The following is a 19,602-nucleotide window of genomic DNA, read 5'->3' as shown; positions in this document are numbered from 1 at the left end:
GAATGACATTTTCCTAAAATTTATATTGTATTGGCTTGTCCACAGCAAAATGAGTGACCTTAGCAGTCATATACCATGATCTTACCTACTGGATTCATGGCTCAATGCTCAAAAACCTCAAAGACCATTTAAATGCGTCATCCTACTAAATTTTGAATGTTTACTGACTTTAAAGGGAAACTGTCAGTAGATTCAGCATTCCTAAGCCGTCTACACGGGCATGTAGGTAAAAGGAAGCTGAATAAAATAACACCGTGATATCTGCGATCCGATGTTTTATTCCAAAGAAATCCATGTTTTTCTTAATATGTAAAAGGGCTGTTCCAGGCTATGGGCCGGACATAGATCTTCCTGAGAATTTGTCTTCAAATTTATTTTAAAGAAAAGTAGCCATACCAGTGTGAGACATGTAGATCAAGAGAAACGACTGTCAGTCATTACACGGCTCACATTGGTAATGTTTCTTTTTATTGCAGACAGATTCTTGAAGAGATCTATGTTCAGCCCATAGATTTTAACAACTCATTTACATATTATGAAAAACGTGGATCATAGATATAGAGGTATCAAGTTTATTCAGCTTCAGGTTTAGGAGGGCTGATCCTACTGACAGATTCCCTTTAAATCTGTAACTAAACACATGCTGCCAATCCTCTGCCAGAAAAGGAAACCATGGACCCCCATTCTTGGAATCGGTGATGGTCAAAGTGATGATGATCAAAACTTGGCTTACTAAACAAATGTGCTGTAAAACGCTTTAGTAATAAATCCATAGAAAGCAACCTATAAAGAAATTTCATGTATTGACCCTACAGCAGTACAATAACAGCAGTTATATGATAATATACCAATAATATAATGTCTAAAAGAGACTTTAAAATGTCAGTGACTGATGAGTCTAGAAAATTCCTATTATATCAGGCATGAACAAAAAAAATCATTATCATTCGGGCTTTACCATAACAGAATAGAAGTTATTTTTAACAAAGAAGTAGCAACTGAAAAGAACTACAGTCAAAGCCTTGTCCAGGAAATGGCCTTTACTGACCTACATCTGCAAGTAGAGCTCACATCTTCGTTATTTTTGGCATGCTACAAGCTGTTAACCTCTTCTCAGCAGGACAGGTTTCCTAGATTTACAAGGACTATTCATTCTTTTAGTTCAGGAAAGCTCAAGGTATTTTTTTAGGAATTATTTTAAATAAAGTCTCGCTAGATTTTAAAAAAATCCCCATCTATGAATCTGGACACGTCAGCTATTTCCGCCAGACTGCGCAGAATTCTTCTACTAGGCCAAACCATTTTATGGATTAAGAGAAAGGTTTCTATCTTTAATGATGGGGAATAATTGTAGGAAATGAGTTTTGTTCTCCAGCAGAGATGGTACACAGGTTTCTTAATACACCATGATCCACATCTTTGTCTGTAACAATCCTTTACGTAGGAGGAAGACATAACAAAGACATAACAGAGGAAAAGGAACCTTGGCTGCAGGTATTTAACGTTCAGTTCACATCTATCTTACGTACAGATCTGGTTTGTTAATAGGAAATATGTAGGTATGCACTACAGTCAGGCCATAAACTAACCTTGTGTTATTATATCATTTCTAACAAAATGTATAAAGTGTATAAAACCAGCTGTGACGTATACAAATAAGAAATAGATTTACTAAGTAGACATAAGCCCATTGACATGAGGTGATGATTGTCCAAATTTTGTCAAAAGTTGGTCACACACGAGAAAAAAAATTGGTTACACCAAGCCATATCAGTGCCATCAACAAAGTTCCTGTGCGTGTGCTTGTTGTAGATGTTTGGGGAGAAAAAGGATTGGGCTTGTTGGAGTTTTATATGTGTGATCCTTATTCCATTCTTTCTATTGAAATAAACATGGACGCTCAGATGACTTGAGTTAGCCATATGAGCTTTTGGCCAACAGCTATCTAATGTGAGTGCCCAACATAAAGCAGTCTATAGTCTTCTAGATTACAACATGGTCTTACTCATTAGATAGAAACATGGCTGACCAACCATGAAGAAAATGTAGGCCAACATACATATTATATGGCTGACCATTTGGCCAGGAGCCCATAAACTTGAGCACTTGTCTGGCCAAGCATACCTGTGTTTTAAAAAAGAGAAGACATTAGCTCCCCAGTATAGGAAGTTTTCCCTAATGGGTGAGGTGTGTGACGTCTGTATCATGGGTAATAAGAAAAGTAAAGAGAAATGTAGATAGGGATCCAGCAGCTGCAAAAAATTGGGTAGGTTAAAACATCACATTTATTGGAACATTAAAACTAAGGGAAATATAAAATCAAGATTAATGAGAAAAAGAGAGATACGGGGTCTATGCGTTTTGGTTGACAAGTTCTTAGTCTAGACCAAGTCTTGGACAAGACTAATAGTTTGTGGCTCGAAACACGTGGGTCCGGTGTCTTTTTTCTCATTCAATATGATTATATTTTTACCTTGGTTTTAATGTTCCAATAAAATGTGATGTTTCAACCTACCAAATTTGTTTTCGGCTGTTGGATCCCTGTCAACACATCTCCTTACGCTCCTGTGTTGTCTTATGAGAGAGATGTCACAAGGCTGATCTACAATAAGAAAGGCAGTATAGAAATCTGACATCAATATTTCCCCCTACAACAAGCCGTCCGGAGATCCCATACGCACTTGACTGTCGTCCGAACCTGTTGATATTAACAGGTTCGGGAAACAATAGTCTAATGTGTATGGTGAGCTGAAGTCACTGCCAGACACGTCTAGCAGCTATCAAATAAAAGGAGGCTTCAGAATTCAACTAGCATTATTATGGCATCACAGATACAGAAAACACAGTGATGTTTTGGCCCCGAGTATAGATCTGGGTCTTGTTAAGCTAATATTGTCATGCGCAGCCTTTCTAAACCCCGATCAATATGTGCCTCCTCCATTTGTGTGACCCTATCATTGTCATGGAGAGCTCATGTAAATAGGAAAAAGGGGAAAAGTCCCAATTAGAAAATCCATAGACCTGTGATCACGAGACTTGTAATGTATTCTAATACAGCAATCAGGATCAGATCAGTCTTCTATGGTAAGCGGCCAATGCTTGGTATTTAGGGCTTTACAGCTCAATATCATAAGCCCTATCGTTTTCTAAAGGGTCATAGGTAGATTGCAGTCACTTGGATTTTGCTTGGGAAAGGGGATCATCTCAAGTTTGGTGTTTGTGCATCCACATATTATTAAAGCTCGATATTGTCTCAACATCACAACTTAGATATCAAATGCTCGATCCTTCTCTTTCTCAACATCATCTGTCGAGGAAGAGCTGGAAGACCGCCATAGACATCAGATGGTCGGCATGTGTGGAAGACTTTTTTCTAATGTTTATGGGGGGGTTTATTATCTAGTATATGCAAAGCCGTGACTCAATATGTCATTAATAAAGAAACTGAAAACCGTACAGAGTGCACTAGATGTGACATGAACTCATTGGAAACACAAAAATATGATACTTTCCCACGTGGGCAATATTTTGTCAGCTAGGGATAATATACGTTGCTTTGTTGCGTGTGACCTCGAAATAGTGTTACAAAAGCATGGATCAGATATCATTTTCATTCCCATAGTAGACCAACAGACAATGAAACACTTATGTGAACCAGTAAAGAAAGCTGATCTATGAGGATCTTACATTTATACAATTTATCTCATGAAGTAAACTAAATTTTAGAGGCTACCAAACACTAGTAACTAATACGTGGTTTCTAAAACTGACAATTGTTCATTCATGATGCTGGCTACATCAACAAAATATTATCACTGAATTAAGAAAACTGTCAAACTATTTACTCTATATATGAACATGATTATTTTTTACTCTAATATGATTTGTAATAACACCAATGTAGTCCAGAAAAAAATCTCAAACAGAGTCTCATGCAAATATGTAAAACAAATATATATATATATGATACCAGGGATAAAAATGTATATATGCAAGTGCGGAAAGTAGAGTAAATACGTAGTATAGATCTAATTAAGTATATATCTAATAGTCCATGGTGCAGCCATACTAATGAAAGCACATACATAGTGAAACCATACACATATAAGAGTCAGCAACAGTAATACCAACCAGAGGTAAGGGGTAAGTCAAAATGCCCAAGCCAGCCCAGCACGTGTTTCGCATAACTTGCTACCCATGAGGAAGCACACTGTGCGAAACGCGTGTCGAGCTAACTGGGTATCATGACTTCACCCTTACCTCTGGTTGGTATTATATCTTATTCTAGATTATATATGTTTGTATGGTTTCACTATATATGTGTTTTCATAGGTATGGCTGCCACCATGGACTACTAGATCTATACTCACTATTTACTCTACAATTTCTGCACTTGTACATATGTAATTTTGTCAGTAGTGTACCATGTACGCTAACATAAGTCATCTTTAACTCTGGTTTGTTCTATGGTTCTTGATTTGCTGTCACCTCAGCCCTTTTTCTCCTTTAAATTGTGTGGATTATATGTCAGGAGTGTTCTACCGTATATTTTTTTTCTATATGTTTTTATTACTGTATGCTAATAAAAATTAGGGCAGCGCGGTGCCTCCGTGGTTAGCACTGCAGCCTTGCAGCCCTGGAGTCCTGGGTTCAAATCCCACCAAGGACAACATCTGCAAGGAGTTTGTATGTTCTCCCTGTGTTTCCTCCAGGTTCTCCGGTTTCCTCCTACATTCCATAGACATACTGATCGGGAATTTAGATTGTGAGCCCCATCAGGGACAGTGATGATAATGTGTGCAACCTGTAAAGAGCTGAGGAATATGTTAGCGCTATATAAAAAGATTATTATTATTATGCTTTATGGTGATATTTGGTCATATTCGTGCTTTCGTGGGTTATTAGTTGATTATTTGTTTTAATATAATTTGACTTACTCTTGACGAATATACAAGGCGTTTCGTCTTGCACAAGTAAAACACGGCACAAGAATGGATTCACGGCAGAAGCACTTACCTTCATATAATTGTGCATACTGAGGAAACCCTGCTGCCCGTAACCAATCACATGCTTCTTTTGCCTCTATTTCTGTAAGAGAAAGAAACACAGAAACCCCACTGTTAGTGATTTGCAGGGTAACAAGTTCCTTGGTACACCCCCTGTCCTCGCTATGGAAACAGTATTACCATGTAAATTCACTACAAGGAGTACACAGCTTTGTCCATTGTCACTCATGGCAGCGCCTCTTTTTAGAAGTGAGGATTTACTTTCTTCAACTTCCTCTTAATTGTTACTTAAATCACTTTTAATATACGAGTCTCTTAGCAGTGAATGGTATTCCAGCACTTTCAACCGGGTTGACCAACGAATACTTAAAGGCTTTATGAAATGAGAATTTGGGGCTTTATTTCAAGTATGTGGTTGTCAAATGGTATTGATTAAGACAACTTTTGTGATTGCTTAACATTTTAAAAGCTTTATTTGAAACAGCCCTGAAAACCTTATAAAATCCCAAGGCTTAGCATTTTAAGGATCAAGTCAACGCTTTCAGCCTCCGTGTAACAACAGGGCCTATGCTCATTAACTTAAAATAACAGAACAGGACTTCTTAATTAGGTTTCTCCATCCACTACTAATATTTAAATGTTTAAAAAAAATGTCTGCTTCCTTAATAATCTTTACAAAACAATATACTTAAAGGACAAAACACTGTAAACATTTCTTAATTTACAGATGGCAAAATCAATCATTTCTATTGTAAAAACATTAAACTTTTTCAACTTGAAGCTAACTTTGGAATTAACTTTTAGTTATTATAAAGCTTCCTTTCAAAAAAAGAAAAAAATACATATTTTGGAGGCCATAAAGCAATGTAATTAGTTCTCATCTTTTAATCACATATGACATAGGCAAAGCAAAAAAATGAAACATTAGGTCACAAATCTGGACCTATGTTTATAGGTATGTGAAAGTCAAGTAAGTAGGGGAGCTAATGAACTAGAAACTACTGGGCACTAGGGGTGTAATTACAGTAGGTGCACTCAGGGCCCAACGGGGCCCAAATATCCCTTTGGCCTATGTGAGAAGACCAAAACTGTAAGGAATTGTGAGAGTTGGGGGAACTGTTGAACCCTAAGTAGTCCCAAAAGCTTGCTATTTTTACCTATCCAGTAATAGGTTTCATCAATGGAGGACTTTCAATTTTTTATCTTAACATCCAAAAAAGATATTCAACAAGCACCAGACATTCGACCCAAGAGCGCTTACAAGAATTCTACTTAACATAGGTCTGCAAGTCTGCTATTAGCACCTATCTTTAAAATTGTTCGCTATGACAGTTATTTTTGCTCACTGATCTCTTATGGCCCCAAGAGCCTAAAACATTTTCTCCAAACCTAAACGAATTTTCAATGCAGTGGTACATTTTCTATAAGGAGACATGTGTTAGGGCTAATTATTATGAACAGCTTTTTAAAATAGGAAGGCAACATACATGCAGACAAGAAAAAAACAGGACGGCATAGAGGCGCAGATACTTCAGAACTGTGTAAAAAGCACTCTATTAAGTGATATGAACACTGACTGTATCACATTTTGCTTAATCAAGCAAACAGGTGGTGAACAATCAAATTCTCTGTGTTTATCCAGCCCTGACTACATTCAGCTTTCTTCATGTGCCAGAACAAAAAGACTTAATTAGACACAACCGACTAGACAATATTACCACCTACTCGGAGAGGATACTATTGCTACTCAACAGTTACTTGCGACACTTCATCATTTTTTACAAAATCATGTTGAGGTCATTCAAAAAACCTTTAACATTTGACCCCGTTATTTTAACACTTTGGAAAATGTAATAATAGGCAGGTCAAAGCCAGAAAACTTATCCATTGACTCCTACAAAAGATCTTGCCAGGAATGCTGCCACTCTTAACCCTCCAGCTCTAATTAGTGAAATGGATTTGGGGAGTAAAAAAAGTGTTGTAGGTCAGTTCTCATAATCCCAGTGTTGGGGTCTCTGCTCAGTAGCTATAATGATCTACACACTGATCAAGTCATTGGAGAAACAAGAGGGTGGAGGAGGGGGTCTTATTGAATGACAGGTATTTACAAAACTGGACTTGTGCTGTTTACTACTGCCTTAGGTTATGAAAAAAAAACATGCAAAGTAGCACGTAGGACTTCTGTATGGGTCCAGACATTGACAACTGACCTATTGTAGAGCAGGTTCTGGAATTTAATTTAGACAATTTACAGCATTACATGAAAAGAGCCCTTGAAATAAGGAAAAGGCAGGACAGAGGCACGTACAGAAAGGATTTTGTGGATTCCAGCCAACATTTACAAGAGATGAGTTGATACAGGAGAAAGGCTCTTTGGTTACAACATCCTAACAAAAAAGGAAATGGCTCATACCCTATGTCACCAGCTCATATCGGACAACTCAAGCGTGAACCCAGCTTAAATTCTTATAAAGAATGAAGACAAGAAAAAAAAACAGACTGTAGAATGAGAAAAGTGTATTCACATTAAAGAATACTAACTATATTGTAGACACACAAGGTTAAAATTCAGTGATACAGTATCACTAACTGAGTAAAGCTACGAGCAATCCACTTTAGGAGATGGCAGGGTTGCCCAAACACAACCCTCGGAAGAAATGATATTGTTTTAATGAGACCACTTGGATTTTAAATAGACTGAATAATACTCTCACTTTGTAAAAGATTCATGAACTTAGAAGGTTAGGTATCGTAATATTGTGTGCTCAATATTCAAATCAAATAGACAAGTAAAGCCCCCTCACATACACCATAGATAGCTGTTGGCCGAATCATTGTTGGCCGATGGCTCTCTTGAACCAAGTTCCCCATACACATAATTCTCGACCAGGCACTTCTGTGTTCTCTATGAGAGAGCCACTGCCAGATTACTTTGGTAGAGACTTATTTCCTGCAGAACAAAAGCTTTAACGGTCAGAAATTAGGTTGGATCCATTTCTACCACTACATCATAACTCGGGGGAGAATCAAGTAGTCCCCATGCACATAAGACTATCGTCGTAACGTCTGAGGGGGCCTTTACTGTCCACAACAATGACTTTATATATAATAGAATGGGAAAACGTAACTAGAAAACTTCGGTGCATACAGTAAAAGCATAATTGTTATGATTATTATTATTGCGCCATTTATTCCATGCTGCTTTACGATATCTTGATTGGACAACAAGTGATCGTCTGGTGGTCATTTTGCTGACAAAGCCATATATAATGGCTGCTAAAGTCATTCAAACTGGCCATAGGTGTTCAATGACACCGGGTGAAGAATAAATGATTTTTCTGAAAACTTTTTTTTTCTTTCCTTTGATTATTAGATAATTTATAGCAATTCTTTTCCGACAATAATGGTCTGTCGTTAGTCAAATAACAAAAAGTGTGAACGGTATTTTCATTACTAATTTCAGATACAAATATATTAGCAGACTGTATGCGTAAAAAAGTGAGCACAGATTGTATAGCTAATGACTTTACAATAGTGATCTGTAATTTTCAGAAAACGTGCTGGGCTGTCATGACATATGTCAAGTCATGACAATATGTGAACTCTACTGTGAGAACCCAATGACTTGATATTCCCATTTCCCTATGTATTAGGAAACATCATATCTGAGCCTTTCATAAGACGTATATCAAGAATATTTCCTGATCTATACTTCTCAAGGAAGTATAGTATGAATATCCATACATTGGCATACCCAGTCTAATGTCAACATTATACTGTACAGTATACTTTTTTGTGATTGCCCTCGGTATGGTAACCCACAGTCTGAGGATTTATAAATGCCAGCATGCTAGTAAAAAAGTACACTCTTCTTCTGTGCTCATTTGTGGGTGATGGGGAGGGAGCTTTCTCAGCACATACACCAACTGTAACACATGAGCAAGTTGTGAACATACCTAAAAGTTGACTATAGACTTTAGATAGAAGCCAAATGAAAGATAATTAAGCCACCATGTATGGCTGCCAACACTCATTTACAAGAATGCACAGGGACTCTATGAAAAAGCCTCTGACAGAATCATCTGGCAGCAGCTTATCTCCCCACTGAGAAAAAGGTTTAAGCGATTGAATTCAAAGAGCTTGATTGTTATCCTTTGGCCACGTTCACACACTCAGTATTTTACATCAGTAAGCCAAAGCCATGAGTGGGTGATAAATCCCGAAGTGGTGCCATGTTTCCATTATACTTTTCCTGAGATTGTTCCATTCCTGGTTTTGGCTTACAAATACTGATGTAAAACTCACCATAAACTCAACGTGTAAACGTGGCCTTTGACATATTCCATCTAGGACCAATGGGAAACCCACATACATATAAGATGGTCGACTGATGCCGTTGGTGGGTTTGGACAACTTATATCTAATGTGCCTTAAAAATGGCTGCTATTTAATAAGGCATCGCTGCAGTGATCACCATAGGTAAAATGTGTGGTCATCAACAAATTTCCCCAGTGACAATAGCTTATTGGAGTTTCAGAAGACTAGTTACGTCCTTGGAAATAATTTTTGCACTCTAGGAATTAGCAAATGGCCAGTAAAAGTTCCAATAATGTGCAAAGTTCTATGTTAAGTTTGTAAAAAGTCTATATACTATATCGCCATGTGTCCAGGACATAGAGAGCGACACTAGTCTTGTAGTTTAGTTTGTCTTTTGATAATTACAGAACACAGATAAGATCTCATGGTTTGCTAGGAATTCTGGAAGATGCAGCCTGTAACATGCACCAGGAAATCTCTGCTGTACTGCTGTATTGTAATACGCATGCAACAGGCAAAGGAGGGGGAAGGAAACAGGAAATTTTTATTGGAAGCAGCCTTATTTGTTAGATGGGTTCACAAAGCTAGGTTTGTGCTTCTAAATGAAGTTTTGCTGATCTCTTTTGTGTACAGAGCTGGGAACTATTAGGCTTTATTAACACACTTCCTAGGACTTTCGGACAACATCCTTCAACCTACACATAAATGATAACATTTTCCAAGCCAAAGAATTTAGTTTACTTGATAAGCTAGAGTTACTTAAAATGTGTAATGTTGAGACAGTTTTCAGTAGTTTGATAAAAGAAAGTCAAATAACGGAAAAATACAAGATTTCTCTTTTGCCCCATTCAAATGTTAAAGTACTGAGATAAAAAAAAGCCCCCTACAGAACGAGGGGAGATCATGTACTCGGTTCCTAATAAACAATGTATCTATGGAGAATAGCAGAATAAAAAAATTGGCAAAAATTAAGAGACCACTGCAAAATGTTCAGTTTGTCTGATTTTTTTGAGCAAAATGTAAATTGTTCATTTACTCAATAAACTTCTGACAACATGTCTCCGAATTTCCAAGCAATAAATTTTGTATTTTTTTCTGAAAAGGAGAAATGGTTAAAAAAATTTAAAAAAAAAACAGTGCTTTCAGACCTCAAATAACGCAAAAAAAAAAACAAGTTCATAATCATTTAGAAACAACAATACTAATGTTTTAACTCAGGAAGAGTTCAGAAATTAATATTTTGTGGAATAACCATGATTTTTAATCACAGCTTTCGTGCGTCTTGGCATGCTTTCCACCCGTCTTTCACATTGCTTCTGGTGCAAAAATGTAAGCAGTTCTTCTTTGTTGATGGCTTGTGACTATCCATCATCCTCTTGATTACATTCCAGAGGTTTTCAATGGGGTTCAGGTCTGGAGATTGGGCTGCCCATGACAGGGTTTTGATGTGGTGGTCTCTTAATTTTTGCCAGAGCTGTACATTTAAAATGACGTTTTTTGTCCATTTCAAAGTCAATGAAGAAAAGGCCTATTCCTCTAGGAGGAGATTCAGAATGAGAGACTCATAACGTAAAATAGGCTAATAAGGAATCGGTCATTGTTTTGTCAACCAGAAAATTCATTCCTAAGAAGAATAAAACACAGTAATCGTAGCCCGGGAGTCAGTCATTCTTCACATTCATGGTCACAATCCAATAGGTTTTTTTGGAGGGTCTCTAAATGTTATTTCTAGAATAATAGTATGAACAATATTTTAACCATTTTTTATTGCAAAGATACAATTGTCATTTTTGTAATTTTTGATTTGTCTTTCTCATAATGTTTTAATCCTGTTTACAAAAGAGTCTTCTAAATATTCATTGGTTATAGATCTTTTTTTTGTAAATGGCAGGATTTATTTTACAAGCAAAAAACTGTTGTGTCTATTAAAGGTCTGATGATGAACTTTGGAGTTTAAGAGCAAAAGTCAAACAGATGGCCCTGCAACCTAGAACTCAGACATCCTCCTGGCCATCCTGGCTCCTTGGAACAGCAGGGGAAGATTTGCTTATCAGCACTAGTGACTTTTTTAGGGATGCCCTGCCAGATGTTGTGAGTATGTACAGATCCACTTCTGTTTCCTATCAGCCAATCTCACCAGGTCTTGTCACCATAATACATGGTCAATGCTCAACAGCATTCTTTGGCAAACAACAGTTAGCATAAGTCAGAGTATAAATGGTTATTTTTTCCCAATATTTTTTGCTTGGTTGTCAACTTTTCATGACCCTCCTATAAAGCAACCCAGTCTGCAGATCTACAGTTTTGCTTATGCAAGCCCGGTAATGCTGATAATTTTATCCAACGCGCTGAAAAAGCCAATGTTTTCTTCTGCCATTTCCTCTCTGCTTCCTCCTTACTCCTTTGTACTTCAGCGTACTTATGATGAGATTAGAAGATTCAATAAAGGAGCTTTTGTATGCCTTTGAGAGTCAGATGTACAGAGCCAGTCAGTAGAAGAGGAAGGCATACTCTAATAACACGATTCCTAGAAGGAGATGGCATGCCAGGCCTTTCACAGCAACGTGATGACAGTTGAAGAATTACTTCATTTGCATCACTGACTGCAGCTTTGTACTCTCGGTTGACATTCTCAAAGCTACACAGGCATTTAGAGCTTTCTAGCAAGACTGTACGTGTACAGTACAAAGTATACACAAAGTAGTACCACATACCAACAAGTGTTAGGAAGCTCACATACCACCGCCATACTGCTAACTTATCAGACTTCAATGGATTGTCACCAATCACCTATTGTTCAGGAACACAAGGACATTCCAACACAGCAGAGCGCCTATGGTCACTACAGAAATTGATCCCTTGCTGATTTTGTAAGTTTACCCACTGACAAAGACATGAACAGTCTATAATTTTAAGGGTAGGTTAATTTTAACATTGAGAGATAGAATATCAAAAATAAAATCCAGAAAATCACATTGTATAAATTGTATTCATTTATTTGCTTTTTGCAGTGAGAAATAAGTATTTGATCCCCTACCAACCATTAAGAGTTCTGGCTCCTACAGACCAGTTAGACGCTCCTAATCAACTCGTTACCTGCATTAAAGACAGCTGTCTTACATAGTCACTCCAGCTCTATTCCTCACTTCCTCCTCCTCACCTAGCATCCTCTATGCAGTCAGTACGACTTCAGGCAAAGGAGCTGCCAGTGAAGCAGGGGAAGGCGGAGCTGGATGGGGAATAGAGCTGGAGTGACAGAGGCTTCAGATCTACAGCCAAATTTGTTGAAGTCTCAGAACCAGAGGAACTGACTGGACTCGTCTTTGAAAAAAAATACATGCTCATATACACTCACCGGCCACTTTATTAGGTACACCATGCTAGTAACGGGTTGGACCCCCTTTTGCCTTCAGAACTGCCTCAATTCTTCGTGGCATAGATTCAACAAGGTGCTGGAAGCATTCCTCAGAGATTTTGGTCCATCTTGACATGATGGCATCACACAGTTGCCGCAGATTTGTCGGCTGCACATCCCAAAGATGCTCCATACAAGGCAGGATGGATCCATGCTTTCATGTTGTTTACGCCAAATTCTGACCCTACCATCCGAATGTCGCAGCAGAAATCGAGACTCATCAGACCAAGCAACGTTTTTCCAATCTTCTACTGTCCAATTTCGATGAGCTTGTACAAATTGTAGCCTCAGTTTCCTGTTCTTAGCTGAAAGGAGTGGTACCCGGTGTGGTCTTCTGCTGCTGTAGCCCATCTGCCTCAAAGTTCGACGCACTGTGCGTTCAGAGATGCTCTTAGGCCTACCTTGGTTGTAACGGGTGGCGATTTGAGTCACTGTTGCCTTTCTATCAGCTCGAACCAGTCTGCCCATTCTCCTCTGACCTCTGGCATCAAAAAGGCATTTCCGCCCACAGAACTGCCGCTCACTGGATTTTTTTCTTTTTCGGACTATTCTCTGTAAACCCTAGAGATGGTTGTGCGTGAAAATCCCAGTAGATCAGCAGTTTCTGAAATACTCAGACCAGCCCTTCTGGCACCAACAACCATGCCACGTTCAAAGGCACTCAAATCACCTTTCTTCCCCATACTGATGCTCGGTTTGAACTGCAGGAGATTGTCTTGACCATGTCTACATGCCTAAATGCACTGAGTTGCCGCCATGTGATTGGCTGATTAGAAATTAAGTGTTAACAAGAAGTTGGACAGGTGTACCTAATAAAGTGGTCGGTGAGTGTATACAGTATATATATATATATATATATATATATATATATAAAATTTTGATTTTGAAATCATCCTGACAGATTCCTTTAAAATCTATCACATATATGAATTAAAACTTAAAATAGTTGTCTAATTTTCTTTCTTCGTGAGCACACAGCTCCTCTGCCATCCAGCTTCCTGCATGCCATGGGGGGTTGTGCGCACCTGAAGACTAAGGGTACTGTCTCACAGTGGCACTTTTGTCGCTACGACGGTACGATCCGTGACGTTCCAGCGATATCCATACGATATCGCTGTGTCTGACACGCAGCAGCGATCAGGGACCCTGCTGAGAATCGTACATCGTAGCAGATCGTTTGGAACTTTCTTTTGTCGCTGGATCTCCCGCTGTCATCGCTGGATCGTTGTGTGTGACACCGATCCAACGATGCGTTCGCTTGTAACCAGGGTAAACATCGGGTTACTAAGCGCAGGGCCGCGCTTAGTAACCCGATGTTTACCCTGGTTACCAGCGTAAAAGTAAAAAAAACCAAACAGTACATACTCACATTTCGGTGTCCGTCAGGTCCCTTGCCGTCTGCTTCCCGCTCTGACTGACTGCCGGCCGGAAAGTAAGAGCAGAGCACAGCGGTGACGTCACCGCTGTGCTCTGCTTTCACTTTACGGCGGCACTCAGTCAGAGCGGGAAGCAGACGGCAAGGGACCTGACGGACACCGAAATGTGAGTATGTACTGTGTTTTTTTTTACTTTTACGCTGGTAACCAGGGTAAACATCGGGTTACTAAGTGCGGCCCTGCGCTTAGTAACCCGATGTTTACCCTGGTTACCCGGGGCCTTCGGCATCGTTGGTCGCTGGTGAGCGGTCTGTGTGACAGCTCTCCAGCGACCACACAATGACTTTCCAACGATCACGGCCAGGTCGTATCGCTGGACGTGATCGTTGGAAAGTTGCAGAGTGTGACAGTACCCTAAGGCTATGCGCACATGCTGCGGACTGGGGTGCGGATTTTTCCGCACTGATTTTGATAAATCCGCAGGGCAAAAACGCTGCGTTTTTCCTGCGGATTTATTGCGGTTTTACAGCGGATTTACCGCGGTTTTTGTGCGGATTCTACTGCGGTTTTACACCTGCGGCTTTTTAATATGGAGCAGGTGTCAAACCGCTGTGGATTCCGCACAAAGAATTGACATGCTGCGGAAAATAAACCGCAGCGTTTCCGCGCGTTTTTTTCCACAGCATGTGCACAGCGGTTTTTATTTTCCATAGGTTAACATTGTACAGTACACCGCATGGAAAACTGCTGCGGATCCTCAGCGTCAAAAATGCTGCGTATCCGCAGCAAAAACCGCAACGTGTGCACATGGCCTAACAGTTCTGACCTGCAGCAATGGGGCATCGCAGACCTTAATGGTGCTCTCTAGCAGAGGCATCTTTGCCTCTACAGCATCGAAGGAGCAAAGGGTGATTGAAGCCGGCTAGACTCAAGATACCAAATGATCCTTCTGTTCCCATCAGTAAACATCGAACTGAATAAACAGGTCAGGAAAGGACTGCCTCTCATTAATGGATAGAGATCGGTCTATCGAAACTAGATGCTTTTCTTCTACCAGGTGGTAAGATGCTGTCAAAGGTATCTGGCAGTGGCTTACTCCAATCTCCCCATTGAAAATACTCAACTGAGGTGAACCTTCATGTACATTGGTGGTGAGGAACGCATATTTGGAATAGATAGCCGAATAAGCGTTCTACTTACAGCTTTGTTTGCTTAGCACCACAATAGTCTACAGTGTTTTACAATTATTCAGTGTATTTTGCAAATGTTTAGAGTCTCATATTTGGTTCTATCTTGGTCGAAAAGATCAGACCTTCTGAACAACTTCTGGGGAAGAACAGCCAAATGTACCAATAAAACAAGACTTGATCTATTAAATATTCCTCGATGAGCTCATAGGTGATGATTACAGAGCACAGTGCGTATTTGCTTCTAGCATGGGTCACAGAATGCTAACGGCTTCATCTACATATCTACATTTGCTAATAGCCTTTTAGCACCGTGATAAGATTAGCTAATTATTCTCATCTGTTTTGAATCATACATGTTCCCAGGAAACAATAAAGAACCTTCCATCTTTATCTTTAATCTAGTAAGAAAGTACCAATATCGGCTTTCTGAAGCTTTTAGTCCAAGACTAGTCAGACAAGTGTAATAAGAAAAAAAAAATGGTCCGATTTTAATCCAGGAGAATGAAATAATTTTTTTTCTCCCTTGTCATCTGTGTGCGGTACGTATACAATTAGTTTCTTTTATTCAGCAGCTATTAATCTTTTACATTGCCATTTACAGTTCATTAAGCTACAGAAATGTATCTGTACAAATAAGATGACAAAAATCTGCACTGCCTCACTGATTATCATTGGTCTGAGTGCAATCCCTTTTTTTATCAATTTGCACTAGTCCGATTTATACGGTCGTGTGTGTGAACCCTATGAGAACCGTTTGTGAATTGAAGGAAAAGCCCAATTATATCTTACAATGTAAATGTCTAATATGAACACGCTTTATAACAATTGATCCATAGAAAGACTAGTGCTTGTTAAACGGATCCTGTGCATATAAAAATAATAATGCTCACGTAATATACAGTTTAGCCAATCAATTTAATGAAACAAATATTACAATTCTGTTTATATTGTCTACATGAGAGGCAACAGCACCATTTATCAACTTGTCAAGTGTCATAGACACACATCAGAAATTTAGATCGGTAGGGGTATGGGTGCTAAGGCCCCACCAAACGCAAAAGTTTCAAGGTTCTTTGCTATCTACATGATCAGCAAGTCTGCTGAGCTCCTTTTTTGGCTGTAAAAAGTCAGTTTCTAAAGGCCCTTATACACTAATGTCGGCCGAACCCAACGATGTGCGAGGCAGTGGCGTAAGTTGAAGTTCATGGACCCAAATGGAGAATCTCCACCAGGGTTTCCCAATTGTAAGCCTTAAATAGCATTGGACTTAAAGAAAGACATTTTGGGCCCCTTAGGCTCTAGGGCTTGGGTGCCATTGCAACTCCTGCACCTATTGTAGTTAGGCCCTTGCATGGAGGAGTCAGCTGCTGGAGGAACCATCATTTGTCCTACAGCAATCTCTTGTGCATGGGGCCCCGGAGTTTTAAATGATCAAGTTTACATAAGAAAACAGAATGTTGAGCATTATAAAAGGGTCGTGTCCATCAATAGTCTCATTTATCATAAAGGAACTTTTGGCACATTGGCGACAGCAGGAAGCCATTGGGGGGTAACATAGATATCAGTGTTTTCAATAACAGTCAGAGGAAAAAGACAAATAAACAGAGTCATTCATTCCTTCTCTCAGCCACATGGCCAGTCCTCCCATTCATCTTCTAAAAACCTATGCCCCCTTCTCCCCCCTGTCACTGCTGGAGGGGAGTAACCACACAGACTTAGAGGAGCCAGGTGTTTGGGCGTAGGTGACTCCTTTTGGAATTTGTACAGGACCATCTTGAACTAATATACTTGATATGAGGCAGTGAAGATTAAAGACTAGTCTGAGCGTAGTGCCAGGATTGCCAGCGAGTTTGTGAAAGAACTGTGAATATGAAGGAACATTACAGACAAATATATATTAAATCTATCAGCTCTGACTACTTCATCCCAAACTATCCTATCTCACAACTGGCAACACTCCTATTATAAAGTGGACTATACACAAAGCAGGAGTATTCTAGTTGTTGGTGAGACATTGTGGCTGATGCCAAGCATACGCTACAGATTATATACATTGTGACTGTGCTTTTCAGAGTTTTAGGTGCTTTCTAAAGTCAGACGTGTCTCCCCTGCCATGATCGAATGACTTTGTCCTTGGCAAATCTCACAGCCTTAAAATTCTTCCACATTGGTCAACCTTGTGGTGAAACATAATAAACAATAAGAGACAATCCTGACATCCTGTGCACCACACATGTGGATATTTACACTGCGCTCCAGCTCCCTGTCTGTCAATGTTTAAGAACAAGGAAGAACTATGTCAGGAATGGCCAAAAAAAGATGTACACGAGTCCAATAACCAGTGAGAAAATAGAATATTGTAAGATTAGAGTAAACCGGTACTTGTGGCCAAACGTGCAAAAAAATGTGCAATCATGTCACATGTCAGGGATATTTTCTTTGAATAACTTTTTCATAATCTACAATGCCTGATCCTGATTACAGACCCCTGTCCAGCCCATTGGACACGTTGCAGCCCTATCATAGACTTTGAATTCTGGATAGATTTTGACCCATCCAGTCTTTTTGACTTTCCGCAATCACCAAACCATTTGGTCATAGTAATATCTGGTATATATTGAATTCAAGGAAGAAAGGGGTCAGGTCAAAACCAGTTTGGCTAAATGTTGACAGCTCATTGGACTTATGCGACCACACATACACTTGAGAACAGAAGTGAGCAAAATTGTTTGGACCGGCCGAGGGTCTCCTGACATCAACTCATTATGTGCCTGAGTCTATTGAGTTTGGGTCACGATTCCAGCCGGATGCCCAGACATCGCTGTCAGTACTCAGATCATGAATGTTGGATGTGTGAAGCCTGCCCCTATATTAATTTCTTGGCCGATCCAGAAGTAATTTAACTACTAGTTGGCCCTTTTTCCAGCTTCCAGGTCAAGAATTCCTGAAAATCATATTTGGGAACTGCTGTCTGAATGTAAATTAAAAATGACAGGAGTGTTCCCAGGAATACCAACTGGCTGACAACAGCTAACACAGCGCACCCCTTCCACTATCTGTGACAGAAGGGCAATGGAAACTGTCATGATACATTATATCTACCATAAAAAATGTAGTTTAGTAAACCGTGATATGATGGCGATATTGGTCTTTTTAGAGAGCAAAAAAGGCTATAAAAATGTCTTAATAAGACAAGGCATAGGTTAAAGAGGGTGATGGAGTATGGACCAAAAATTGGGTAAGAAGAAATACTTACCTGTCACGTCTCCAGCACCACAACCCGCCTTCATTTTACAGCGATGGCATCACACTCATGACCGCAGTAAGTATCACGTGTATCAATGTGATGGCACAACCGCAGCAGGTATAAAAAAAAAAAAAAAGACTGGGGAGACCCACAGGACCGAGCGGTGAAATAGGTAAGTAATGTTTCTTCTCACCACCAACCCCCTCCACTGTCTACTTTTTGACCACTTTAACAAGCTTTATTTAAAATGTACAACTATTGACACTTGATTTTTTTTTTACTTGCAAAGTAACTATTCCACAATAATTTACATATAAGTGTTCTTTCATTCAAGCAGAGGAAGAGGAAACATCTGAAGGTATTATTGTGATTAGAATGCTTTTTTGTCATATACATTGCACGTCAGGGTGGGTCTGGCATTGTCTGGAGCCTCTAGGAGTCCGCAGGCATTGCCTCATTTCCTCCTTCCTGTCACTAGGGAGGATAGAAGTACAAGACCCCTTGTTTACCACTGCTGATCATCCTGTTCAAAGCAGCATCCTACTTTCCACGCCAAAATAGACACCACCCAGAAAATGCATGCAGTCACAATAGAAGATGGATTTAATATCAGGAATTTGCTCAAAATATCGTCACATTTTGAGACCGAAAACAGACAATTCTCACTGGTATAACTGTATGAAACGTAGGGCTCAAGGTGGAGATAAAGCCCTCATAAAAATGGGGGCAACTTGTTTGCCACCATATGGTGCCCTAGGCTTCATGCACACAACTTTGTCCAGTAATTTAAAGACTATAGGTCTCTATACTGTGCCATAGAATATCTCCATGATCCACCAATTTTATACAGATGAACACAGTTCTTGATAGTCGAAGTTTATCGAATGCGTGAGGAACGGTAGTGCAAGGAGGTATCTCTACCTGGCACAGCTTCAAAAGCAGAATAGACTCCACACAAGCAAAGAGAGCCTTCTCGTCTGTTAAATGTATCCTTCAGGACCTTGATAGCTGCCGTCAAGGGTCTGTGATTTGCTCCGCGCATAAGACCTCA

At 39.5% G+C, this 19,602-nt stretch overlaps 1 protein-coding gene across 3 annotated transcripts in view; it reads right to left on the bottom strand.

Annotated features, from left to right (window-relative positions):
* DLC1 (DLC1 Rho GTPase activating protein) overlaps positions 1 to 19,602 on the bottom strand; it is a 705,112-nt gene that overhangs the window by 35,678 nt on the left and 649,832 nt on the right. For all 3 annotated transcript variants that reach the window (XM_077279712.1, XM_077279713.1, XM_077279714.1), the window contains one exon: positions 5,017 to 5,088. In XM_077279712.1, the coding sequence (XP_077135827.1) occupies positions 5,017 to 5,088 (72 nt within the window). The remainder of the gene's footprint in view (positions 1 to 5,016; positions 5,089 to 19,602) is intronic.

The sequence above is a fragment of the Ranitomeya variabilis genome, chromosome 1 (genome assembly GCF_051348905.1).
Source record: "Ranitomeya variabilis isolate aRanVar5 chromosome 1, aRanVar5.hap1, whole genome shotgun sequence".
NCBI classification, from domain to species: Eukaryota; Metazoa; Chordata; class Amphibia; order Anura; family Dendrobatidae; genus Ranitomeya; species Ranitomeya variabilis.
Note: the sequence above shows the minus strand (reverse complement) of the source record. Positions and strands in the feature narration are given on the sequence as shown.